The sequence below is a fragment of the Arvicola amphibius genome, chromosome 2, assembly GCF_903992535.2.
Source record: "Arvicola amphibius chromosome 2, mArvAmp1.2, whole genome shotgun sequence".
In the NCBI taxonomy this organism is placed as follows: domain Eukaryota; kingdom Metazoa; phylum Chordata; class Mammalia; order Rodentia; family Cricetidae; genus Arvicola; species Arvicola amphibius.
This window is the reverse complement of record NC_052048.2, coordinates 15,483,695-15,498,426: the sequence shown is the minus strand read 5'-3', so window position 1 is coordinate 15,498,426 and position 14,732 is coordinate 15,483,695. Positions and strand designations below refer to the sequence as shown.

Below are 14,732 nucleotides of genomic sequence, written 5' to 3'. Positions count from 1 at the left end.
CTCATTTCAACAGAACTCTAAGTTATTTAAATGCCATTTTCTACAGCTCTTTGAAGTGGTTGAAGATTATCTATCTATGTAGAATATAATCTTTATGTATCTAAAGAACCTGATTAGTCTAACTATAACAAACATAGATGACTATTGATCTATAATTCTTTTTTTTAATATTTATTTATTTGTTTGTTTGTTTGTTTATTATGTATACAATATTCTGTCTGTGTGTGTGTCCAGGCCAGAAGAGGGCACTAGACCTCATTACAGATGGTTGTGAGCCACCATGTGGTTGCTGGGGATTGAACTCAGGACCTTTGGAAGAGCAGGCAATGCTTTTAACCGCTGAGCCATCTCTCCAGCCCCTGATCTATAATTCTTAATACCTATATATCTTAAAGACTAAGACAATAAACAACTGTGCAATAAATGAGGACAATGACCTCCAAATGTAAACAATGTATAAGTATCTTGATCAGAGGTAGAAATGTACATTGCAATATAATAAATTTATATCAATATATAAAAATGTTTTAAGCAGAGGTAGAAGCATACTTAATATTCAGTATAATTTAACTTTGTATCAATATATAAGAATCTATACCAATGTAATTGCCTATAAATAATAACTCACAAGTATTCACTCTATTATTCACTATGTTATTACTGTGAGTAAGCTCATACTAATCTATTATCCCATCCAATTTCACCCCCCCTTTTTCTTTTTCTTTTTTTCAAAGAGATCCCTGAGCCTATAAAATTTTCCTTCCAACCTCTAACCCCAGTAAACTCTGCTGTGACAGGGATTCTACAAAAAAAAAAAAAAAAAAAAAAAAACCGCTTAGGCAGAAGCAAGTTTGTCTGGGCTGTGGAATGGCCAGGCCATCCACCTGGTAGGTGTGGAGTTTAAATCGATGTGGGCACCAATTGATGAATGGGCACGTAAAAGAAATCCCACACTAGCGCAGACATGAGAAACAGATAGTTATTCATTTGGGGTAAACTCAGAAATCAGAATTCTCTGCTTGCACGGTGGACAGAGATCAAATCCAACAATCTGGAGCAGCCAGGGCAAAGGAAAAAGAAGGGGCGGACACAGGCTCTGTATCCGCATATATAGTATAAGAGGCCACACTCCAGTAGGCGGGTAACCACAACCTGCAAGCCTTCCTACAGCATACGTCTATATGAGTACATGTGCACACGTGTGTATGTGAGTGCCCTACAGGAGCGGATGACTTCTGATCCCTTGGGGCCAGTTATAAGGATTCATAGCTGCTGGATTTCCATCTTGGGATCCAGACACTGGTCCTCATATTGAGCCGCAGTGCTAATAACTGCTGCATCATCTCTGAAGCCCATGATATCTTACTCTTGTTCAGTCAGCGTCCAAGCTGATGGAATGAAGATACCTACAACTAGGGTTGGTCTTCCTACTTTGTAAACCTTTCTGGAAACATCGTCAGAGATATACCCAGATGTACATTAGGGTGATTCTAATCCCTACTAACCTGACCATCAGGACCTCTCTGGTAGATCCTGACTCTTGAGTAAAGACTCTCTGTAGCATGAATTTGTAGATGGAGCTGCGGGCAGGCCTGCTTTTCGTCCTGCCCGGCTCCTGGCTAGCTTTACCCCAAATAATTACACGGAAACTGTATTCATTTAAACACGGCCTGGCCCATTAGTTTCAGCCTCTTATTGGCTAATTCTCACAACTTGACTAACCCATTTCTAATAATCTGTGTAGCACCACGAGGTGGTGGCTTACTGTGAAGGATCTTGGCCTGCGTCTGTCTCAGAGAGGAGAGTCATGGCAACTGCCTGAGGCATCTGCCTGACTCTGCTTTCTTTCTCCCACAATTCTGTTCTGTCTACTCCGCCTACCTAATTTTCTGTCCTATTAAAGGGCCAAGGCAGTTTCTTTATTAACCAATAAAAGTAACACATAGACAGTTGACCCTCCTCCATCATGAATTCTAATTGTTCTTAATAAAAACCCAGAGTCAGATATTGGGGGTGAAAGCTGAGAAATCAGAGAAGCAGAGTAGCCAGCCACTAGAGAGACTTTTTACCTCTACTGAATTCTCAGACCAAAAGGGTGATCCTGTCTTTTGACTGCATCCTCTGATGGCATCCTCAAGACTGCAGTGAGCTCCTGTTTCCTCCAGACTTAAATTCCTCTCTCCGCCTAGCCATATCCTTTCCTGTCTCCATTTCCCTAGTGCTGGGTTTGAAGTTGTGGGACTCCCCAGTCCTGGGTTTAAAGGTGTGAGCCATTAAAGATCACACCTGCCTGACCTCTAGTGGCTTAGCTCTGCACGCTGATCTTCAGGCAAGCTTAATTTGTTAAAACACAAACAAAATATCACTACAACCCTCCTTGCATTGGCATCTTATATTTAGCTCCAGGCCTTAGGAAAGGGTATAGCCAGTAACTACTGTGTTACGTTGTCTGAGGAGTCCTGAAGATACTCTTCACACATGTCTGGTCGGAGAGTACACATTTCCCCCACTTTTTATTTACAGGGGAATAAGCGAGTAAGTTTGGTTTTGTGCTTTCCAGCATAGGAGGAGTTTCTGAGCCCTTAGTTCATAAGGCATGAGGAAATGAAAGGCTTCTATTAACACATTCCTTTCTTTTCATTTCTTCAGCCAGATCTGTGTTTTCTGCTGGTTTCTGGCCGGACAGGGAGTCCCGTGGGCCGACCTGTGAAGTACAACATCGTGGGAGTGGGGAATCTGATTGGTCCACAGGTTTATATCACCACCAGTGGGGCTGTCTACATCCTGTTTGGCTTTGGTAAGAAGCAAGGCTGACTTTGGCTTCTGCTTCCCTGGTGTCGGTGGCTAGGCCTCCCGTGAGATTGGACGAACACCCACACTGGGGTTCGCTGGTGTTGGCTGTTTTTCATCTCCTGTTATAGGGTGTCTCACCTACTGCAGGTCATTAACTATGGTTTCCCTTGATGCCTTCTCTGAAGAGGGGGCTGCCCAGCATCCACTTGATCACTTCCCCATCACTCCCAAGTGGGACCAGTTGGAGTGGGCTCTATTGCACCGTGTGATCTGTTGTGTGTCTCCCGCCCAGAACCCCACCCTGGGATAGCCTGGGTAGTTGTTTTAACCCCAGCTTCTCAGTGTTGACTCTTCCTGTGGCACTAGGAAATATACAAGCTGTCGCCCTGCGGGACATTTTTGTTCAGGCCCAAAACCGAGACAGCTCACCACCCTCTCTGCAGATAGAAGAGCCAGAATGGGAGAAGCGCAGATCTGTCAACCTGTCGGAGCTCATCGATGTTTACAGGTGTGGCTGAGATCTGCCTTTGGCCATAGCGAGGTCTTCTGGGGACTCAGGCAGTATTGGGTTGACTGGTGCCTAAGATCAGAGGTTTGGGCAAAGTGGAGCTAACCTTGAAATATCAACTCCTGATGTGTACAACACAGTGAGAAATTCTCTTTCCTGAGCTGTGGAATGTTGGGTCTGTGCATCGGTGAACAGAGTTTACTTCATAACTGGATTTCAAGAATGGGTATTAGCTATGGGTCCCAATCAGAACAGCTAAGGGGATATATTTATAAATACATAAATATATAAATATATAAATATATAAATATATGGAAAACTCTATATGAAACCTTTGACCTACTCTTCCCTATACTTTTCTCCCAGTTAAAGAATCATTTTGACAGAAGCAGGAATAGTAGGCGTGAAATCTTGTTTTTTTTTTTTAATTTTTATTTACTTCTCAACTAAAAGCATGTGGTTGTCACATGCAGTGATTCACATATTTTACCTACATAGCTGTTGGTCTGGGTAAAAATTGTTATATTCCTTTCTGTCAGAAACTTCAAGTCTTTTTTTTTTTTTAGCATTTTTTTCCTCAGGCATTATCAGATTTTAGTGATTTTGATGAAATGGTTCCAGTAGTGTAGAAAAAGAAATAATTTAAAGTAGATGCCAAGAGTTATTGTCCAAGCTTAGTGACAATTTCAGGCCACCTGTCCTGATCTCCATCTGTCCTCCGTGCCATTATTCTTGTCTCTATTACTGTCCCCAGAGTGTCCAGGTAGAGAGGCATCACATCGCAGCTTTGTTTTCTGAGTTCCTTTTGAATGTGCATGGACCTTCCTGGAGACAGAGGATGAGATTCAGTAGGAATGACCAAGTGCATGGACCTTTCTGGAGACAGAGGATGAGATTCAGTAGGAATGACCAAGTGCATGGACCTTTCTGGAGACAGAGGATGAGATTCAGTAGGAATGACCAAGTGCATGGACCTTTCTGGAGACAGAGGATGAGATTCAGTAGGAATGACTAAGTGCCCCACTTGACAAGACCATCGTGGGAAGTGGATGCAAGAGTAGAGTGGGGAGTATTTATCCTGGGGCGGGGGGTCTGCATTTGTGGATTCATCCCCTCCCAATGAAAATACTTGGAAAAAATTGCATCTGTACCCAACATATACAGACTTGTTTTTCTTGTCTCTACCCCCCGAAGGGTGTAGCATTGCTTCTGTTTCCATTGCACGCAGCCGTAGCTACTCTAGAGATGCTTACACTGCACAGGAGGGGGTAGATTATATAGAGACACCACATCCTTCTGTGTAAGGATGATGAACATGTGAATTTGGAATCTGCAGCAGGTCCTGGGCCCAATTCCCACGTAGACGCTAAGGTACAACTGTATACGCAGGCAGGCACACAGCAGGAATAAGATGTCAGAATAAGTGGATACAGGACTCTCACTCACAACAGAGACTAACTCTTGGGTTTTTGTTCAATGTAGTGATGGAGTTGAGCTTCTCCAGCTGGTAAAGGCACCAGATTCCAACTGCAGCAGTCTCTTGATTACGACAAGACAAGGTCTGGTCCTGCTTCGGGGACAAGACCTTACACCGCTGTGGAAACTGAGCCTCCAAGGCCTGCGCAGGTTTGCAGAGTACCTTCATATGGCTGCTGTTCTGAGCACCTTTCCTACTCTCAAAATTATCTAGAGTGCATGCTTGTTACCCGTGGCTGTTGCAAGGGAAGGGAGGGAGGCACCTGTTTCTTTTTTAATCAGTTAAATAATTAGTTAATTAATTAATTATATTAGGTATACAGTGTTCTGCCTGCCTATGTGCCTGCATGACAGAAGAGGGCAACAGATCGCATTACAGATGGTTGTGAGCCACCATGTAGTTGCTGGGAATTGAACTCAGGCCCTCTGGAAGAGCAGCCAGTGCTCTTAACCTCTGAGCCGTCACTCTAGCTCCCTGTTTCTTTTCTGTATATGCTGTTTATTGCTTCCTCGTCTGTTTGCAGCCAGCCCACTCCTGGGTATTTCACTGATGATCAGACATTGGACTTCCTTCTGCAGACACAGGATGGAGTTGGGATGAAAAAGGTAAACCATGGGCCTCAAATCAGTCAGAACACATGGAAAGAATGGGCTGTGTCCAGCCCTGGGTGAGACACTGGGGAGAACAAGAGCCTCCTCCCTTGGAGAACACCAGTCTAGTCAACGAGTGCAGTTCAGCCTTTCTAGATTAATCCTATGTCCTTTCTGTAAGCTGGGCGGGCGGGGGGGGGGGGGGGGGGGAGGATGCGGGAGTGGGAGGGGAGGGGGTGGGGGGTGGGGAGTGGGGGGGAGGGGCGGGAAGGTGGGTATAAATGAGCAGCGCCGTTTCAGTACAGGCACAGTAAGGTTTCAGAGGGGGCAGCACTCAGCACTGGCTTGGTGCTATGGGCAGCTTTTGTAAAGGAAGGGAATATGGGTCGGGCCTTTGAGGTTGAATTTATGTGACTGGCAAAGAATAGCAGGTCAGAACGCTAGGCCCAGAGCTCAGAAACAGTGCTATAGCATGGTCAGGGATGCTGAGCCACTGGCTCCACATTTTGGCTTTCCTGTAAGGTTGTGTGCTATAAGGATGTAATATTTTGATAGAGTTTTCATTCATTTAATCTTAAAGGCAGAATTGTAGACTTTTAATTTTTAAAATATAATTAGCCTAGATTTTTTTTATTAGCCATGAAAACTAACCAGCCGTGGCCTGCAAATAGCCTAACAGCCTGTTTCTACTGAACACTTGCACACTGTTTTCTTATTGTCCCTCAAACAGTACAGCAGCAACTATCGATACATTTAATGTACTGCAGTAGGTGTTGTAGGTAACCTAGGGAATGAATGAGTCATGTCCATGAGGACATGTGTACTCTACGCAACGCTTGCCCTTTCTATAAGGGGCTTGGCACCTGCTGGTTCTGAGTGTCAGGTGTTGGAGTCCAGTGCTCACAAATACGGAGGATAATGACTATCTGCTCTCTGGGATGTTTGTCTTACATCTTGCTTTTGTGTGTTCCCTTGTCCTGCCATCCTCCTAAAGACTGCTCTCTTCTCTGTCTTCTCATTTGCAGATGACGGTGGTGGATGGTGGCTCCGGCTCCATCATCTGGAGTCACGGTATCCCATGTCACATGAAGGAAACGCCAACCACTTCTGCAATTACTTCAGACCAGAAGTCTGTCTTCCTCTTCTGGGCAGAAGCTCTGACTGCTGCATCTCCCAGTTCTGTGAGTGAGGACGGAGGGGACTGGAGTCAGGGATGGGGTCACCCAGGATGGGAAAACACAGTAGACACACTGTTCTGAATTTGTTGACCATGCCCTCCCAATAAGTTGCTTTTCTGAGCCATCTATTTTTTTTTGGGGGGGGGAGGCTCCTGTTCTTCACTCCTAGAGATGCTATCTGTCCCCTCATTTTGATGATCAGGTCTAGGTTATGATGCTAGTTCTGCTGTGCCCTCGGTCCTGACTTCCTCATAGTATTGAGAGGATTGGACCAGATGGCTTTGAAAACGAGCTTCTACGGGTAATCCCAAGGCAAGGGTGTCTTAGTAACATGGAGGGGCAGGTAGGAACTACAGGTGAGCTAGCAAGGTAAGATGACCTGTAGTTGCTTGCCACCAAGGTTGACAATCTGAATTTATACCTTGAACAGTGGGAGGAGAAAACGGTCACCTCCTCACTCCTAACCTGTTGTCATTTGACCTCTATGCGCACACTGTGACTCACGTGCCCACACTCGCATACACACACACACACACACACACTCACACACACACACACACTCACATACACACATAAAGCAAATAAATAGGTAGGTGGACAAAAGAAGGGAGGTTTGATTTCGTCTGGGGTGATGAGGGAGGGTTTCATGAAAGAGCGTGGATACGCATTGCTGCTGAGGGTGAGACGCTGTGTGGAAGAGGGGTAGAGAGGATGGTTGGGCAGCCTGAAGGAGGAAAGAACACGATTGGCGGTGGCAGAAGGAAGCGTGAGTGGATGGAGAATACCGTGGGGGAGGCGGCAAATGTGTGCAGTTAGAGTTTAGAGAAGTGAAGTGAAAAGCTTTAGCTTTTTGTTTGTTTGTTTTTATTTTTTGAGACGGGGTCTCTCTATATAGCTCTGGCTGTCCTGGAATTCACAGGCTGGCCTTGAGCTCACAGAGACCTCCCTGCCTCTGTCTCCCAAGTGCTGGCGACTTAATGTTTGGCCTGAAAAGCTTTCACTTTTGTTTGTTTGTTTTTTTTTTTTGTTTTTTGTTTTTTTGTTTTTCGAGACAGGGTTTCTCTGTGGCTTTGGAGCCTGTCCTGGAACTAGCTCTTGTAGACCAGGCTGGTCTCGAACTCACAGAGATCCGCCTGCCTCTGCCTCCCGAGTGCTGGGATTAAAGGCGTGTGCCACCACCGCCCGGCAAAGCTTTCACTTTTATGCTAAGAACTTTGCGTTTTGTTCTGTATGCGGTGAGGAATGCTATTTTCGTGGCATGTTAGTTGAGCCTGAGGTCTGTCCCGCCATACCCAGGCGTATGAAAATGGCTTCCTCTGCCTTCAGGGCTCATGATGGGAGCAAGGGTCCAGACTGCTTCCGCTTCTAATGACAAGTGTATGGCCGCCCACACATGGTGTACCGTAGTCCATCCTCACACATAAGGCATGTTGATAATGCCCCCTTGTGGGTGTTTCTCCTGCTTCAGGTACTCGGAGACTCAATTCTCAGATCTCAGCAATTTTTATTTGTAACGTGATTTTCTTCTGTCTAGCCAAAAGCTCTGTTTCTCTGGGGAATGGTTAGGTTTTTCCTACATTTAGCCCGATGCTTGTTTTTGGCATCAAACCCAGAGCTGGGTTCATGCTAGGCGAGCACTACCTTGGAGCTTCATCCCCAGCCCCTTTAACGTCCAATGAAAGGAAATATATTTTATTTTTAAGAAAATATATTTGGCTGCTGTTCAGAAATAGCTCTTCTCTCTTCACAGCCTTACCTGATGTAAGGATGAATGAGAGTCCTAGCTCCGCGGTGAGGGGAAGAAGGGAGTCTAGACTTCCTTCTTCCTCCCCACTTCCTGCTTTCTCCCCTGCTTCTCCATTTCTGCAGACATTTGCAAGTGTCCTTTCTTTTTTTTTTTTTTTTGGTTTTTCGAGCCAGGGTTTCCCTGTAGTTTCTAGAGCCTGTCCTGGAGCTAGCTCTTGTAGACCAGGCTGGCCTCGAACTCAGAGATCCACCTGCCTCTGCCTCCCAAGTGCTGGGATTAAAGGCGTGCGCCACCACCGCCTGGCCAAGTGTCCTTTCTTCATTCCCCTCCTACCTTCCTTCCCCCACCTTCCTTCCCGTCCCACCTCCCTTCCCTTCCTTCCCCTTCTACCTCCCTTCCCCTCCTTCTCCTCCCACCTCCCTTCCTCTCCTTCCCTTCCCACATTCTTTCCCCTCCCCACCTCCCTTCCTCACCTTCCCCTCCCACCTCCCTTCCCCTCCCACCTCCCTTCCCCTCCCACCTCCCTTCCCCTCCCACCTCCCTGCCCCTCCCACCTTCCTGCCCCTCCCTCCCTCTTCCCTCCACTTTCCCTTTCCCTTCCTTCTTTCTTTCTCCTTTTTAATTTTGGCTGTAGATAGGGATTTGGAGTTAGGGGTGAATCTGCGTTTTGAACTCTGTAAAATTGCATGTGTCCCTGTAGTTGGGATCAGGAGTGGGGCTGACCAGAGTCTTCTCCTCTGCTCCCCGTCCCTGATGGTGTTGTGTGGGAGATGTAGTCACCTTCGCTCTCCTTTTCTGTGACCGTTTCCAGGATGACACCCCAGGAGCTGAGCCTCCTGGCCTTTACCACCTCTACCTCCTGCACCCAGCCTTCCCGTCGATCCTCCTGGACCTAACCAACACCACTGGCATAGTGACAGCTTCGGAGGGTGAGTCCCGATGGCACCAGAGAGTGTGTCTTGGCTGGGTGGGAACTTTGCCCTCCAAGAGAAGGATGAGGGCTTTTCAAGAGACAGCAGTATCCTTTTCCTCAGTGTCCCTGGAACCAGGAACATTGCTGGAGAGTTTCCTCTGGCTTATAGTGCCAGGCCTCCAAATGTGCTAAAAGCTGAGGGGAACATGTACCCCCATTCTAGGAGGACTCCGGGGTGATGATGGAGCCTCCTTTGTGTGCTAGGTGCCTTTGGGGACTTAGGATTGTAAGTTAACTGTGTGGATGTTAAGGGGAAGAGCGATGGGCATTGACTTAGTAATTACTTATATGACTATTAAACATATACATTGCGTAGAAACTGGAGTCAACAGCAGAACCAAAGGAGAAAAGTTACCCATAAGCTGACCACACAGAACATTTGGAGATATTCTGCTTCACTCTGTGTCTAAGCGATCCTATACAGCAAACTTGAAAATGTATCTTAGAGAACCCAAAGCCCTGGAAACTGAGCCGCACTGCTGCTGGTCTCCCCTGGGCTCCTGTTGGTGGGTGGACGAGGAGGGGGAGCAGTCTAGCTACAACTCTCTTGTGTTGTTTGCTTTTTTCAGCCAGGGAGGGGGGCAATTACACAGGTCTCATAGCCCAGGTTGACCTCAGACTCTGCTCTGTAGCTGAGGATGGCCTTGAATACCTAACCTTCCTGCCCTTCCCTCCCAAATGTTTGATTGCAAGTGTGTACCCTTATACCAAGCTCCTCCATGCCTTTCCACACTCCCTACAGCTCTTTGTCTCGAGTTGAAGCGGTGCTATGGCTCTGTCATGGGCATTGTGGGGGAGAAAAGTTGGTCTGGAACTCGCAGGCTGTCAGCTGATTGGGGAGTGGGGGAGTGGGAAGTGTCAGTTTGCAAAACCATGTAGGAGATAGAATGAGCTGTTGTAGCATTTGCATAAAACATTATTCAGAGAACATTAAATAATGGTAAATAACAACCTCATGGGCTGGGGATGTAGCTCAGTTGGCAGAGTATCCGCCTAGCATGCAAAAGGCCCCGAGCACTGGCGGGGTAGGGGCAGGAGAGTGAAACGTGGTGTGGAGCTGCGGGCAGGACTGCTTTTCGTCCCACCCCGCTCCGCTCTGGCTGCCTGGCTAGCCCCAAAATAACAACACACAAACTATATTCATTTAAACACTGCCTGGCCCATTAGGTTTCAGCCTCTTACTCACATCTTGATTAACCCATATCTAATAATCTGTGTAGCACCACGAAGTGGTGCCTTACCGGGAAGATTCTAGTGTACCTCCATCTTGGGCCGGAGCTTCATCGCATTTGGCCTGGTGGCTGGCTTCATGGCGACTGTCCCAGAGAGGAGAGGCAGGGCAATTGTCTGAGCCATCTACCTCACTTCCTGTTCTGTCTACTCCACCCACCTAAGGGCTGGCCTATTAAATGAGCCAGGTAGTTTCTTTATTAACCAATGAAATCAACTCAAACAGAAGACTCCCACATCAGTCAAAGGCTCATTCTTGGCTACAGAGCCAGTTCAAGGCTGCTTATCAAACTAGGCTAGTACTTGGCATTGGTTATCTACACGACCTTCAGAGTCAAGCACCCCAGTTACCTAAAACCCTGGACAGAGGGAGAGAGGAGCGGAAGAGGGGAGCAACAGAGCAGAGGAGGAGGCAGGGTGAGCCGAAACCGGCCGAAGCTCCTAGTGCAGCATATTAGAGGAGGGCCAGCGAGCCTGCCGATGAACAGAGCTTTGCGGCCTGTTTCATGGGAAGAAAGACTTTCATGTCCCTTTCAGACAACCACTGTTAATTCTGATTTTAAAGACAAGGCAGTCAGGTGTAAGGACTCACACTGCTGACTCTTTTGTTAACTGCTTCTTGTCATTGTCCTTCCTCAGTTGGAATCAATGACATCTGGAAAGATGCCTTTTATGTCACCAGGAGAACAGGGATGAACCCAGATGGACACCCCACCTCTCTGGTGATCAGCAAGCTTAGCCTGCGTTGGGCACTTATGGAAGGCCAGATGGTCCAGCTAAAGGAGACCACCCCTAAAATTGGCCGTGGGGAGCTGCGAAGATTCCTCTCCAGGATCAAGTTTGTTGATTCTCCCTACCAGGTGACTGGCTTCTGTGATATTTGGTTAATTATTATTTTTTTCCTGAGATAGGGTTTCTCCATGAACAGTACTGGCTATCCCAGAACTTGCTCTGTAGACCAGGCTGGACTAGTAGCCAGTAGAGAGAGATGTGCCTGCCTCTGCCTCCCGAGTGCTGGGATTAAAGGCGTGCGCCACCAATGCCTGGCTGATTTTATGTGTGGGGGCCCACGTGTCCTGACACGTGTGTAGAGATCAGCGGACAACTGCAGAAGTTAGTTTTCTTTTGTGTGGGTCCTGGGGATTGCCAGGCATTTAGAGATGTGGAGTGGTGGTTTTTTAATCATCCCAGTGACTGGATGGGGTAGATCTTTTTGGCATTTTCTGGGTAGGGACCAATGACAACATCCATACAGATGTGGTTTACAGAATCATACAACAAACATCTGTATGGATATGGTTTACAGAGTTATCTTGTTGAAAATGCCAACTGTTTTCCCTAAAAAATACTTGAGCCAAGTTCAAAGATGAAGAGCTTATTACCAAGGATACACATCCCTGGGGGCTTACAAGCCATTGGAGCTAAACTAGAGAAATGGGGTGTGAAAAACATTCTGATCCTTAGAGTTCCCATTTCTTTGGAAATCTCACAGATCTAGTGTGATGGAATGCAGCTTCAGAAGACCCTTACAGAGCGGCTCCTGTCCCTCCTGTGTCAGTTCTCTGGAGACATGACGACTTCAGGGCCATGCAGCACTCGGGGACCACTGCACTTTGGCAGCCTGTTGGAGCTGTGCGCTGCAGCATGATCTGCTTAGCTGGGACATCTCATGACCTTCCCATCCTGCACTAACCTCTCCTCCTGGGAACTCTGTGTGGATAGTTTGGAAATGTGAATCTTTCAGCGCTATTTTATTTTATTTTATTTTATTTTATTTTATTTTATTTTTGTACCTCTAATTTATAAACCCTTGCTAGGAAATCCAGTGGCGTACAAGCAGGATGTATGTTGTTTTGCATTAGGTGATGTGTATGTGCGTGTGTCCGTACATGTGTATGTGTGTGTATCTATGTGTTCAGTGTTGTAACAAAATGATTTTCGAGATATGCCCCAAGCTTCAGGGATTCCATTTCTTGTCCTCTTTAATTTATCTGATTTGGTCATCGTCATGTGTCTGGATGACCTACCTCTAAGATCCTGAGGGTCACCCATGGCTTACCACTCTGTTTTCCGTCTGCCTGTACTGTGGTTCTTAACTCTAGACAGCAGTCAGAAACACTGGAAGTTAGGAAGGGGCTACTTATCCAGTATGTCTGTCTTCCCGTCTCCTAGACTCTCCACCTCTGTTGAGTGGTCGTGAGAACAGACTTGTTTTGATCACAGAGGGAGCAAGGGGCAGAGTTGCTGTGACTCCGCTGATGATCTGGTCCCTATGTGGTGCACTAGGAACTTCTGCAGCTATAAGCTTTGATTCTGCAGTAACGACGGAAGGGTTAGCATGCACAGCGTCCTCAGCTTCAAGATTGGAGTCCCGTGGCCTTGTCCTGGCTGCAGCTCCACCCTGCTTGCACCCAGTCCTGTCTAGGGCATCTCCATCTCCTGCTCCCTTGCTTCCTCTCCTATTCAGGGATCTATTTCTGGACTTTGGCTTCTTGGGTCCAGCATGTAACCACTCCGCCCTGTCTTCTTTCTTCCTCCTAGAACCTTGGAAGCATTATATTGAGAAAATTCTCATGTAAATACTGTAACTTTTATAATGATCAGGTTCTTTAAAATTATCTCCATTCTTCCGCCTTCTATGTAAATGTCTGACTTCTTTAAATTTTGAATCTTCCAAATGTCTGTGTCATTGTCTGATATGCCATGTGTTCCCATGGTGGCTAATGAAAACGTACTTCTTGAGTGAAAACCGGATTTTCTCCTCACATGGGCTTGTATCATTTTAGCTTGTGTTAATAAAGTGATCCAAGGGAACTAGATTCTAGATTTAAGGGCTATGAATTGCCCACAATAGGTGTTTTGGGTAATAGGAGGTTGGTACTCAGTTCATCCTGCAGATTTGTCTCACCAGGCTTGTTGGCACCTCTGCCATAAGACCCTGGAAGCATATTTGGAAGTCGTATGGGACCAGGTTGACTAGGCCCCTCGATGAACTCTAGGCTCATCTCCAGTAAGGCTGGAAGTAGGGCTGAATACAGATTGTAGTCTTCTCAGGACTAGATTATAGTGAACCAAATTGCCAAGTGGGTGGTGGCCTGGTTGAGCCCCCAGACAGTGTGTTCTCTACAGTGTTGGTATTCTGAGAAGCCTGTCTGTAGGAAGGAGTAAGGAACAAAGATGCTCTGTGGAGACCTGTTTGGGTTGTTCTATCGGGGCTGAAGGCTGTTTATGCTGGTTGAGTCTCAGATAAGAGGAAGCCACAAAAGACAGCATCACTGAATTCTCCTTGGTGTTTTGGTAAATAGCATCTTAACTTCTTGCTAGGAGTGTGAATCTCTTCCTTGCTAAATGCAGTGGAAACTCCAGGCTTAACTTCATGTTGCAGCTGGTACAAAAGGGTAGCTGAGGGTTGAGGTGGCTTCAGCCTTCTGTCAGATGCCTCCTTGCCCTTCCTCCTCCTTGCAGGGACTCACCCCGATATCCAACATAGGGTGGCCTGCAAAATCAGCCTGACCACTAAGAAGTAATGCCTTCAACAATGCAAGGGTCTCCCCTCCTCTCAACCTCTCCCTTCCTTTCTTTAAATACCCTCCCCTCTGCCCTGCCCCAAATCCTCACCCTGCCCCCCCCCCCCGCCCACATACGGTGTGGTGATACCAACCAACCCCAGGAATGTGAGTTGCTGTCCACATTCCCTGTGTGGAAGAGGAGCCAGCGGGTCTGTTGCCAGAAAGCACCGTTGTTTAAAATGTGAACTGTTACAGAACAAATAAATGCTGTGTACAGGAATATACATGTGTGCCCTTCTCTTTCTTGCTAACAAAAATGATTTACTTCCCTTATAGAAAAAAAGGTGAGCCGATGGATGGCATGCTCTGTGAAGGAAACAGGAGGGGCAGTTTGAGGTGACTCAGCAGCGGGTATCCAGTCTCATTCACGGGAGAAGGCCCTGTATGAGGCTCCTGGGAACTTGGGGGGCCACTTCTAGAAGTGAGCCTGGTCCTACAGGCTATATATCATATATCATATGATCTTCCCATAGCTTCTAGGGTTATATTTAATAATGTTTTTGTTTTTAATTTTTATTATTAATGTGTGTGTCACGCATGTGTGTGGATGTTAGAAGACATCTCTCGGATTCAGTTTTCTTCCGCTGCAGGACCCCGGAATCAAGTCCAGGCTATAGATTGTGCAGCAAGCACTTTTACCCACTGAGCCCTTTAGCCAGCCTAGTTT

General features: G+C 46.7%; 1 protein-coding gene across 3 annotated transcripts in view; it reads left to right on the top strand.

The window, feature by feature from the left end:
• The window catches only part of Fam234b (family with sequence similarity 234 member B), a 39,993-nt gene extending 25,704 nt beyond the window's left edge, over positions 1-14,289 (top strand). For 2 of the 3 annotated variants that reach the window (XM_038319966.1, XM_038319967.1), the window contains exons 7-14: positions 2,650-2,797; positions 3,160-3,301; positions 4,784-4,927; positions 5,302-5,383; positions 6,394-6,549; positions 9,105-9,222; positions 11,136-11,356; positions 11,989-12,040. In XM_038319966.1, the coding sequence (XP_038175894.1) occupies positions 2,650-2,797; positions 3,160-3,301; positions 4,784-4,927; positions 5,302-5,383; positions 6,394-6,549; positions 9,105-9,222; positions 11,136-11,356; positions 11,989-11,994 (1,017 nt within the window). In that variant the 3' untranslated portion in view covers positions 11,995-12,040. Of the gene's footprint in view, positions 1-2,649; positions 2,798-3,159; positions 3,302-4,783; positions 4,928-5,301; positions 5,384-6,393; positions 6,550-9,104; positions 9,223-11,135; positions 11,357-11,988 lie in introns of all 3 variants that reach the window. The other variant, XM_038319968.1, reaches the window with a different exon arrangement.
• Positions 14,290-14,732: the final 443 nt, after the last annotated feature.